The 13,167-nt window shown below is 34.9% G+C and overlaps 1 protein-coding gene across 4 annotated transcripts; it reads left to right on the plus strand.

Moving 5' to 3' along the window:
• Positions 1-3,833: 3,833 nt before the first annotated feature.
• Positions 3,834-12,125, plus strand: LOC108204661 (probable disease resistance protein At4g27220). 4 transcript variants are annotated; one of them, XM_064086118.1, is made up of 4 exons: positions 3,834-7,074; positions 7,189-7,833; positions 9,059-10,136; positions 10,231-12,125. In XM_064086118.1, the coding sequence occupies exons 1-3, from the start codon at positions 4,318-4,320 to the stop codon at positions 10,133-10,135; spliced, it is 4,479 nt and encodes a 1,492-aa protein (XP_063942188.1). In that variant the 5' UTR covers positions 3,834-4,317; the 3' UTR covers position 10,136; positions 10,231-12,125. The 4 variants fall into 4 exon arrangements, with proteins under 4 accessions (XP_063942188.1, XP_063942190.1, XP_063942191.1 ...); XM_064086120.1 differs by having other exon boundaries at positions 11,278-12,125; XM_064086121.1 differs by having other exon boundaries at positions 11,286-12,125.
• Positions 12,126-13,167: the final 1,042 nt, after the last annotated feature.

Raw genomic sequence — 13,167 nt, forward strand, 5'->3', positions numbered from 1 at the left:
GCGATTTCACTTTCTTCCGAAAGAAATCACTAATGCAATTTGCATTTCATTACAAATCACAAAAAATTACATGCAATTACTTTAGTTACGAGCTATGTTTTTGTAAAATATTTTAAAAATCCAGTAAAATGTATAAAAATCTTGGGCTTTTTTCACAAATACCCAAGTCAAAAAGAATTTTTGCAAAAATACTATTATTTTTTAAAATAAATTGTAAAAATACTATCATTCAATTTTTTCTTGCAAAAATACGATTTTGCATATGCAACCAAATCAGCAACTACGGACAACCATACTTTCAACTGCATATGTAACTTTTTTTTTAAAAAATGCTAAAATTATATTAAGTTGCATAATAAGTTGCAATTAGTTGCAAAAGCAGAAAAATAAATGCCCCTGCGGGGCCAAAAGCAAAATCAACAAGTTTTGCAACCACAAGTAAACGGCACTAACCAAAACTTCCTACAGAAATGAAGGATAACAAAAAAGAAAAATATATTCACATATAATCAACACCAGCAGCTAGGTTTAGGAGTTTCTACTTCGACGTTTTTTCCATCTTTTAAACTCATCTTGTATGTATCCGCTATAATCACCGATCCAACAATCATCAAGAACACCACGAATATTGTCCTCACAATGAGTACCTAGGGTTTCGTGATCGGAGAAAGTACGACCGACATAATCAATAGATCGAAGAAAGAAATAGAAGAGAGCGGGAAGAGATAGAGGCAGAAGAGAGAGGGAGGACAGAGAAACAGATCAGAATGAGCCGAGGGGGAAGGGGTGAGGTAAGAACAAGTTCGCTCGTTTCTCTCTCTCTCTTTTACTCCACGAAACAGTTCATAGTCATGGTCGTATATATGCAAATACTTTGCAGTTTTTTTTAAAAAGAAAGTAAATATGCAATTTTTGAGAGAATATTGTATTATTGCGATTAAAATGTTAAAAAGAAGTATATTTAGTAAATACCCAAAAATCTTCTTCCGAAAGAAATCACTACTTCAGTTTGCATTTCATGACAAATCACAAAAAATTGCATACAATTATTTTAGTTACGAGCTATGTTTCTGTAAATATTTAAAAAAATCCAATAAATTGTATAAAAATCATGGAGCAACTAGTTCTTCTTGTTTATTCCATTGTTCCTTTTCCTCTTCTTTTTTTTTTTTTTTGTCATATCTTGTTAAATTCCCATATGAGAAGCTTTTATTTAATATTGCGAATTGAAATTTTTAAGTGTTCACTTAATGGGCTTCTAGGGTGAAGTAGCCGCCATGCTATCAATATTGGTTCAAGACCACTGTGAAATATATGCTCTCATAATTTTAAGGTGAGGTACCAATACAACTCGATGCCTCTGGTGGAGAGATTAACAATTGCATACGGGAGCTTCCCTCTTAAACTGATCCCATGTAGGATCCGTAAAAGTAAGTTTATTCCAATTATATTAGCACATTGTCGTCAAGTTCCAAACCTTCTCAAACACTAGCTATCTCAAATTCTCAATTGAGTCGACAAGGTGAATCATCATATATATACTAGCATATTGCTCTAGCGGAAAAGTCAGGATTCTAAACAAAAATTATCACTATTAAAATACAAAATCACTACATATAAAAATACATGTTAACTATATTCAAATCGAATTCATAAATTATAATATACTACATATATCATATAAATAATATTTATATTAATATAATATTCTACAAATGATTTCATTTCAGTTATAGTAAATAAATATTGGAATATTCATAATTTTTAATCATCTTTTACGAATTTGAATACAAATATATTAAGTGAGCAATATGATATTCATTCAACCGAGCAGATCATTGTAGATATTGGTACTCAAATTGAATATAAACAAATTTATATAATTTTAATTCGAATTCGGACCGAATGAGTAACCATGAGTCGAATATGATCTTTTCTACATACCTATTCGACTTTTTTCGCGCCATGCTCTTGTTCTTTTTCTTTTTGCCTAATATTGCTGGTCCATTAATTGTTGCACACTTCTGTGGATGTTCCATTAAATTTTTTTTATAAATTTTAGTAATATAATAAAAATCCCATGTAAAGCTGTCAATGTATTAGATTCCAATTTGCTCCAATAACTAATAGATCCGATATGGACCATCTCAAAAAATATATGATCCAGTAATAACTCGATCTGGTAAGAATTCGATAAAGGATTTAGGTTCATTTGATCCGTTAACGACATGATTTGATAATTGTATATAAATATATTTTAAGATATATGATATATTATAAATATATAATTAATATTTTGGTTTTTTATTATTTATACTATACTACAACATTATATTTATTGATATATTTCTAAAAAGATATATAATACAAAATATCAAGTAAATTTAAGACCGAATTGAATATTTTCAGTATGGTCCGCAATGAGAGAACCGATATTGTCCAATTTACAAGTCCATTTGGAAATTTTGTGGAGCCTTGTTAGAACGGTAGCCCATGTTAGTCTGGTACTTTTGGCAGGGTACCTTTCCATGGAAAAAGGTGCTTGGCTTTATTGCAGAGGGCATCCTATGTTACACATTTTATCAAATTTCAACTACCCACAGTCCCACTCACTTTATTATTCACTTGGCTTCCAACTCCCTTCTTTAAGAACTTGTTCCGTGCTCTTTTGGTCTCCCCTCTTTCATTATTGCTCCCTTGCCGGGTTTCTTCCCATTCTCTCTCAGGGTTCATTTTATTGCAGCTTCATCACTTAAATATTTTTAAACTAGTACTATCAATCACTATTATTCAATTTTTTTTTCTCTTATAATTTTCATTACTTAAATATGAAAAATTTTAATATCTCGTCTTAAAAATTGAAATAATGAAATATATACTCTATATATATGAGTTATGCTCTGGTATGAGTTCTTCAGGATTTGGACCAATTTGATTTGAGATTAGAGCAAGTCCAATAAGTGTGCTAAATCAAGTCTTAAATCTAAAAATAGGGAATATGGGATAAAATTGCATTCCAACACTATGCTAGTGATGTGCTAAATCACTAGCACAAGCCTCCCCTTCCCTATTTTTAGAATATGCTAAGAGCAAGTCCAACACTACGCTAAGAGGTTCCCTAAAAATATTATAAAATAATATGTCTTAGTGATTTAGCACAAGATTTAGCACATGAGCTCCAATAGTACTCCCTATATTCATTCCCTATTATTATAATAATATTAAATTTAAACAACTTTGGTGTGGAGGAGAGAGGGAAATGATGTGGAGAAGAGAGAGAAATGAATATTTTAATGATAAAAATAGTTTAGGAGTGGCTAGCATATTCTAAAAATAGGGAAGGAGAAACTTGTGCTAGTGATTTAGCACATCACTAGCATAGTGTTGGAGTGCAATTTTATCCCATATTCCCTATTTTTGGATTTAAGACTTGATTTAGCACACCTATTGGACTTGCTCTAACCACCTCTAAACTATTTTTATCATTAAAATATTCATTTCCCTCTCTCCTCCACATCATTTTCCTCTCTTTTTTTCCCTCTCTCCTCCACTATTTAATATTATTATAATAATAGGGAATGGATATAGAGAGTACTATTGGAGCTCATGTGCTAAATCTTGTGCTAAATCACCAGACATATTATTTTATAATATTTTTAGGGAACTAAATCACTAAGACATATTATTTTATAATATTTTTTGGGAATCTATTAGCATAATGTTGGACTTGCTCTTAATCGGGGACCTGAACCGATATATTCAGTCTGGTGTGGTCCGGCCTTAGAAATGAATCGGATTGTGGTACAATAATACAACGCCATGTCCAAAATTTGTGGAGCCTTGTTGAGTAATAGCACACGTGAGTACGGTACTTTTGCAGTGGCACCTTTTACACACTATCAAATTTCAATCCCTGCAATTCCACTAACTTCATCATTCACTTGCTTCTAACTTTGTTCAAGAAATTAATTAGCAAAAAAAAAAAACTTTGTTCAAGAAATTGTTGCTGCTCCTTTCTCCTTCTTTCTCTTGCCCTGTTTCTTCCCATTCTCTCTTAGTATTCATTTCATTGCAGCTTCATTCACCTTTTTCCTACTACATCTTTGTTTTCGTTAGCAATTTTTTAAGTCCCTGCATCATTCACTTGCTTCTAACTTTCATATTCAAGAAATTCTCCTTTCTCCAGCCCTATTTCTTCCTATTCTCTCTTGGTATTCATTTCATTGCATCTTCATCACCTTTTTCTTCTACATCTTTGTTTTTTTCTTAAATTCAAGCCAAAATTAATAAAAAAGGGGTTGAAAAGCAAGGATAATTATGGTTGGTCTATCTGACATTCCCTGTGTGGGAAAGAACGTGGACAGGATATCCGATGCAGCAGTTGACGCACTATTTCGCGGATTCAGTTATATGTTTTCTTACAAGAATCATGTTCAGGTTCTTGAAACCGAAATTCAGAAACTTGACGCTGAGATGGATCGGATGTCCAGAAAAGTCAGGGAAGAAAAAGATAATGGTAAAATGATCGTTGATGGCGTGAGTACATGGCAGGCAGATGTAGAAGAAGTCAAGAAGAGTGCTGAAGAAATTTTAGAAAAATACAAAAACAGATCTTCATGGAGGTGCATTCAGTGGATGCCTATTCCTAAACCAGTCTCCCGATCCCGATTGGGTCGGGAGGCAGCACACAAGGCCAAGAGAGTAATTGAACTCTCTGATTCTGCAAACAATCTCTTGGCTAATGGAATTGCATATGGTTCTCCTGCTGAAAATGCACCAAACACTGTATATCAGACTTTCAAATCCAGAAGTGATGCTTATGACAAGCTATGGAAAGCGCTTGTAAGTGAAGGTGGTTCTACTGTTCTTGGCATCTATGGAATGCCTGGAGTTGGGAAGACGACAATGATGGAGAGTCTATGGAAGGAAGCCCTTGAGAAAAAAATCTTCGACAAGGTAACTCGGGCAGATGTGGGCAATGAAGACTTGGATGTATTTAAATTGCAAAAACAAATCGCGGACCATCTGGATTGCCATTTAAATCCGGAAGATGATGAGCAACACAGAGCTTCTCAACTGAAAAAGAGATTAACGAATGGAGAGAAGATCCTCATTATACTAGACGATGTATGGAAGGAGATCCCGTTGCATCGTATTGGAATTTCATTGGGCGATGGTGATAGTTCCACTCATCGTAAGATCCTTTTGACATCCCGGAAGAAAAGAGTATGCATGGATAACAAGTGCCTGCATCCGGTAAAGATTGCACCTCTTGGACCTGAAGAAGCATGGCAAATGTTCAGGAACACTGTTGTTCCTGATAACATTTACCTTCTTCCAGACGAATCCCTGGCACTGGAGGTGTGCAACCAATGTGGGGGATTACCACTCCTAATTCACGCGGTTGGTAAAGCTCTGCAATTCACATCTCCTGATGTATGGAAGGATGCACTAAATCAACTCGTGATGGGCAACTTTGAAAAAATTGCTGATATAGATTCGAATGTATATGCCTGTGTCAAACTGAGTTTTGATAGATTACCCGACGATGCCAAGTCGTGTCTTGTTTTGTGTTCCTTGTATCCAGAAGATGCTAGCATTTATATCAATAAGCTGATCCCGCTAGCAACAGGGTCACGGCTGGTACGCGGTGGAGAAGCTAGAATACGTTCGATGGTAGAGATTCTCAGATCATCTTCCCTGTTGCTGGACTCTGAAGATCATATAATAAAAGTGCATGACCTCATCAGAGATGTAGCTAGATCCATAGCCGTCAAAGACCCGAAATATTCGTTTTCACTTGTAAGATGTGGCTCGCTGTTGCCTGATGATGTTGACTATCATACTCGGAAATTCTTACGTCTGCATCTAGAAAAGAATGATATTCTCTTTCCTGATGGTCTGGTGTGCCAAGACCTGCATAACTTGTGGCTACAATGCAACAAACATGCACAACAATTCTTAGGTGACTTCTTTGGTATGTTTGTGAATCTCAGATTTCTACTGATTGAAGATATGTTGTTTTCTTTAGAGCCACAGTTCTCTCTACGGCCCTTGGTTAATCTCAGGACCTTGATATTAGATGGTTGTGAGATTACTCATGTTTCCCAAACAAATGCTAGTTTTTTCCCAGAAAACCTGGTAGCTCTATACATTTGGAATTGCGATCTCCCACGGCCACTGAATTTACCAATCCTGAAACATCTTAGAAAGCTCGAAATCCAAGGGTGGAGGAGCAATAATATCCAAATGGTGCCAAATACTGTATCCAGTATGCCCAGTCTACAGGAATTGCACATACCAGGTGGATACAAGATTCAAGATGATGGATGTGGAAAAAGTTTGGATGCTGTTTCGGCACCAATATTGGGGGAGATTAGTAAGTTGACTGGGCTGAAAAGTTTGCAGATGTTCTTTTTCAGCAATTCCGAGCATTTTCAAGATACAAATATATTTGGTAATTTACTTCAATATAATATATCAGTGGGTGCAAAGCCGCATGATCGTCCTCTTATAGAATCCAGTGTTTCTATCAAGAGATTGATTGAGCTGCAGGGTAGTGGTTTAGAAAGCTTAAAAGGTCTGATTGAGAGGGCTGAAGAAGTATCATTGGATTGCACCGACATTCATGTGGGTAGCATATACAATAGCAACAGGGAAGCATTTACAGATTTGAAAAACTTGTACATTAGAAATTGTAACACTATAGAATATCTTGCAAGGATATCATGTGGTGAGATTCAACATTCAAGGTCTTTCGCAAATCTCGGCGTCTTGGAAATCAAAGATTGTTCAGCATTGAAATACCTCTTCAGCAAATCCGTTGCAAAATGTCTCGTGCAACTGCAGGAGTTAGCCATTGTAAGATGTCCTGTGATGGAAGCAATTTTAATGAATGAAGGCACAAGTGATAGAGATGGCGTCATCAGCTTCTGCAAATTGAAGTTTTTATCAATATATAATATTCCGAGACTCAAAAGCTTCTGCATGCAAAATAAAGATCTGCACTCCGGATCAACAACACACAACTCCGCTATCTCGAACATTCAAGCTCAACCCCTATTTGATAAAACGGTATGTTTTATTTATTTCATTATAATATTTAATTCAAACATAATAAAAATTTGTTTAGTCTAACATGAATATTAATCACTTATTTAAAAAGATTTGGTATAATATATGCTACAGGTTGCATTCCCTTCCTTGGAGGTATTAACCCTGGAGGGTTCTGGAGATACAGTATATGATATTTGGGGAAATAGTGAATATGACAAAGTCGGATCCTCCTTTCACAAATTAAAGATAATCTCCTTATATTGGTGCAAGAAATTGGAAAGAGTGATCCCTCTTGCCATGTCGAATAACCTAAGGAATCTGGAATCTTTGACAGTTTGGAATTGCCCGGGCCTGAAAAACGTATTTCAACATTCCTCTGTGGCCAGAGATCTTATCCACCTCAAGAAGATAGAGATATATCATTGTCATAGGTTGAGAAACGTGTTCCAACATTCTTCTATGGTCAGAGATCTTATCAACCTTCAGAAATTGAACATATCACATTGTGAAATGATGAGAGTGATAATTGATGGGAAAGAAGAGGAGGAGGACGAAGCAGGAGGAGAAGAAGAGGAGGAGGAAGCAGGAGAGGAAGAGGAAGAAGAGGAGGAGGAAGCAGGAGAGGAAAAAGAGGAAGCGGGAGAGGAGGAAGAAGAAGAAATTACTGATGATAAACATGTCACCATCGTCTTCCCCAAGTTAACTACTCTGCATTTAGATGGTTTGCAATGTTTGACCAGCTTTTTATGTTACCGGAGTGGGGAAGCTAATCCAAAGGTAATATTTTTAATTTCAAGAGTATTCTAATTTCTAAGTGCTCCGAAATATAATATAAATATAAGTAAGGTACTACTCCCTCTGTCCCAGTCAATTGTATACGTTTCTTTTTCACTGCTCGACACATTTTTTAAGGCTCTTATAAAACATAGTTCCACAACTTATTTTTAAGATTTTCTTTTTTTGTATAAAAATATAAATGTTATACTTTTATACAAAAAAAGAAAATCTTAAAAATAATTTACATAACTATACTATATTGAAGCATTAAAGTCCGTGCCGCGGCCCCGTCCCCCAATGTATACTATTGACTGGGACGGAGGAAGTATATTATTAAGAGTGTAAATTTTAATAATGCTTTTCATATACATTCTCTATTTAATATTTTATTTGTATTTGAACCAAATGAGAGGGAAAAGTAGTGGGTGTCTTGGAGTGAATGATTTATTTCAAAAACATATTAAGTTAAGAGGCATACGGAGACTCTTGAAACAGATGGGAGAGAAGAGATCTTAAATTTAGAAAAACTTCTCAGAGTCTCTTAAAACTCTAATAGAATCATGACACTTCTTTTTCTAAATACTGGTCTTTGATGTCTATGAGCAGTGTTCTTGTAGTCTGATTAAAATGAGAGGATGATGATCATGTTCCATTCCTAGAGATTTCTAAAGTGGTAACTGGATTTTCTCCTAAATTCTGAAAGATGGTCAAAATTCAAATTCACAAATCAATGGTCAGATTTTATTTCGGTCTTTTAAAAGAATGACTCCTGTGAGAATGAGCCATTATTTTGAAAGGTGAAAGTAAAATCTGACTAACCTGAAAAGTTAACAAACGTCCGAAACACCAAAAAAAAAAAAAAACTGGCCATTAATTTGCAAACCTGAAAATTTGACAACTTTTTTAAAATTCAATGTAAAATATTGCCACTACTTTGTAATTTACTCCCTATGAACCAAATTTTAATATTTTTCATTTTAAAATATCCTTTCCCATTTTTTTTAACATTGCAAAAATTGTAAATTTTGAATAATATTAAACACCATAGCACCCACTACTTTTTCATCATTTTCAATATCATGAATTTGTTAAACACTTATAGATCACATCAGTCTACCCATATGTAAAGAAATGAGTGAGACTGAGAGAGTATATTGTTACTGTGTGCCTACCTCATTTTTCTTCAGAGTCAAATTCTCATGATGAGTGCCTTTGTTTATTGTAGATTCAATTTCCATACTTGGTGGATTTTAAACTCAATCACTGTGGAAGTTTTAACTATGATGTGATGGAGTTGTGCGGAGATGATTCCAATTGTAAATTAAGGACGATAGAAATGACTTATCATCGAAAGATACAATTATCAAGTAAATGGTATTCCAGATTATATAATCTTGAAAGTTTGACATTGATACACTATCACTGGTGGCCTCAGCTGAAATTTCAATGCTTCAAAAGATTAAAGGTGCTTAAAGTCGAAAAATCTGGATGCTCTACTCTTTTCTCATTCTCAGCCTTTGAGAGTCTAGGACTACTACAAAAGTTAGAGATAAAAGGCTGTGCTTTACTGGAGGATATTGTGGAGGATGTAAGAAGTGAAAAACATTGTGGCACAAATAAGAGGACTGTTACACTCTCCCGGCTCATATCAGTTTCTCTCAAAAATTTGCCAAACCTCAAAAGTTTTTTCCACAGTGGAAATTACGAGTGCCATATGCCGGCTTTAGAAGTTGTTCAAGTTGATAATTGTGGAATCTCTACTCTTTTCACGTGTTCTGTCTTCAGAACTGTCCACCAACTCAAAGAGTTAAAAGTATATAATTGCGAATTGTTGGAAGACATTGTTGAGGCTACAAGGGGCGCTGAACCGTTAAACACAGATGACAGACTTATCACAACCCCTCAACTCTCAGTGGTTGCACTTAAAGATTGTCCAAACCTCAAAAATTTCAGTAGCAATTCAAGTTACGCCTTCAATATGCCCAATTTATCCATCTTTTTTGTAATCGGGTGTCCCCAGATAGAATATTTTACTTCTTTGAAAACAACTACACCACTGGTATCTGTTTATAGTGACTGGCACAAGTGGGTGAGATCTCCAGACCTGAACGACTACATAAGAGAAAATTGCAAAAGAAAAGATGATTCAAGTAGCAGTGCTGGAGAAGTGAGCAATAGTAATCAAGAACCAGAAACAGATCCAGTGATGTTTGGCGAGCAGCAGCTTCAGGAGACAGAGGAGAATGCTCAACAGCAACAAAGCAGTCAAGAGCACATGGGCTCTCCAGTGGTTCTCCATTAAGGTAGTAATCTCCCCAGGTTTTTATCCGCTCTTTAAGAAATACTTAAAAGATCTTATTCATCATAATGAAAATATTCATGTCATATCATGTGTAGATTTGTCATTTGTTGGTAGAGCTGTTCACGAACCGAGCCGAGCCGAGTTTTGACCGAACCGAGCCGAGCTTTAATTTTTTTTCTGACAAGCCGAGCCGAGCCGAGCTTTTTAATCGAACAAAAATTGTGTTCAAGCTCGGCTCGTTAACTAACAAGCCGAACACGAGCTTGTTCGCGAACAAATACGAGCCGAGCCGAGTCGAGTCGAGCCGAGCCAGAAAAAAAATAAGGACAAACCGCTAGTTGACTCTTAAAATAGCTAACCTAATAATTTCAATTTTTTTTGAAACTTTGTTTATATCACTAAAATGTATATATGTTAACATCTATACAGTTGGATCGGTAAAAAATATTTTTTAAAATATTGAAACACTAAATTAGGATTAAACACTAGTTAGCGGTACTAGTCAAACTTCTACTTGCCTGTTAAAAACCAAATAAAATTATTATTTCCTAAAATTTTGTTTACATCACTAATATATATATATATATATATATATATATATATATATATATATTATGTTGAATTCTCAGTCCAATAACATATATAAATTATAAAAAAACCCCGAAAATATTACATTTTTTCGAGCTTTAACGAGCCGAACTCGAGCCGAACGAGCTCGAGCCGAGCTCGAGCCGAACATACTAAAAGCTCGGCTCGAGCTCGTTTACTTAACGAACAATTTTTTGTGTTCGAGCTCGAGCTCGTTAACTTAACGAGCCGAGCCGAACGAGCTCTTAACGAGCCGAGCTCGAGCTTGTTCGCGAACAGCTCGGTTCGTTAAACAGCCCTATTTGTTAGTAGCAATGTTGAATACTAGTTTATTTATAATTTTTTTTAATCTAAAATAACTTCTCGATTAAGTTCCTCTTCGCGGTGTATAACATCTTTCTAATTTTCTTTACATATTTACAAACACACACACACACATATTATAACTGATCATAAAAGTTAATATATTTTTTACTCGTCCTAGCATGCTTCTTTAGTCATAAGCCATCTTTTCACATTTGATTTTCACCTACTTTGATAAGCTATCCCATTAGTTCTTCAGGACCGATCTTTGTATATCCCAGCATTGAGCTCTAGTGGAAACATAGCAATTAGCCAATTAGAGATTGGGTGGCATTCCCCTACTGCTGGATGGTGTTGGTAGATTCTCAGCCATATCGGGATTCATCCCGATGCTGCCAAGAGCAAATGCTACTACAGTAATGTTCCTGTTCAAATTATTTGATATAACCGTGAAAACAGGTTTCTCTTGGGAAGAACTGCCGGCCACTTATCTGGGCTTGCCCCTCATCTCTCGTGCTCTAAACAAATCAACATCTCGAGCTCTGTTCCTAAAATTTAACGAAAAATTGCAGCACTTGACAACCATATTTCTGAGCTTCGCAGGAAGGTTACAGCTCATAAACGCTGTACTAAGGATATACAATCAACAGGTGTCAAAATTTTGCGGTGAGGTACCAATACAACTCGATGTCACTGGAAGGTTGAACAGATTACATACCAGAGCCAAATTGTGATAATCATCAAAGTGATCCTTTCTTCTTCAACCAGTACAATCCGAGGGTCAGTAATGTCCATCGCTCTTGGCAGGAGTGTCATTCTCACACAGTTATGAAGATTACTATCACCATCAATTAATATGCTGCTTTTTGTAGGCCGTTTTCCCGAGAAAATTTCTATAAGAAGAATGCCATAACTATACACATCTCCCTCCCACCCATTCCATGCTCTGCACATTTAAAGTGTCAAGATATTGGCAAAAAAATTAATTTACAATACCAAGGAGTAATGCTAAATATTAATGGTTGAACTCATTTCTGTTCGACTGATGTCGTTTGTAGCAACATAAATTCCAATGGAAATGCTCCAAGGTTTAGAAGGAACGACAGAGCACATTCATAATGTACATGGAAGGACAATTTTTTGTGAGTGAAAACAAATCTAGTCACAAGCATCGTCATTTTGATGCAGTTAGGATGTGGATAATGTACCACTAAAATCAAGTGAAGCTCTGTTCCAAGTGAAGCTCTGTTCCTAAATCAGAGGGAGAATTCATTTGTTTCCTTTTGGCACCATCTCTGGCTCCATAGGACTCCTCTAGTTGAGCGGTTTGGAGATGCAGTAATTTTGATAGTAGAGTCTGTTGACTGTTGCAGAAACAGAACCCTGAATTTTTCATAAATTTTCAGGATCTAAATTTAAATACATATATTTTTTGCATCTTTGTGTGTTCAAAAATATTTTCAAAATATAATACAAAAATAAGATATTTTTTTCATGTGCAGTTCAGCTGCAGAACCATAACTAATACCAGAAATAAAGTAATGTTTCTAAGGGTTCACTCCCTAATTATTCTATTTAGAACTTGATCGAAAATAATATTATATATTAATCTTTTATATCAAATTTATCTAATTTTCTAGTTAATTGAACAACCGCTATATTTCTATTTTCGAAACAATGACATCAACCAATAATTTTCTTAAACATCAAATTTGTAAGATGACCATATATTTTTCAGAGGTGCTAGCTCAGACAGTTAATTGTCAAGAAATATTAGATTTGTTGGTCATTAGATGAATATTCAACGATCAAAATTATAACTAATAATTTTTTTTAATATGTCCGGTGTTTTTTAAGTGTCTGAGTATTCGTCCAACGATCAAAAAGATTATAAAACACAAAATATCTTAAAATTTTATTATAATTCTGACCGTTGGACATTAATTTGAACATAATTATATTATATCAGTACAACACTCATTTATAAATACCTCATACTTCATTCATTCTTTTTTAGTTCTCCGGTTTTGAATATCCATAATCAAATTGATCTTTTTTTCATCAAAGATTAAGAATAATTTTTTAAAACTATAAATTAACATTAATATATATTATATGTATTTTATCATCATATAAATTTT

This window comes from Daucus carota, chromosome 1, assembly GCF_001625215.2.
Source record: "Daucus carota subsp. sativus chromosome 1, DH1 v3.0, whole genome shotgun sequence".
NCBI lineage: Eukaryota > Viridiplantae > Streptophyta > Magnoliopsida > Apiales > Apiaceae > Daucus > Daucus carota.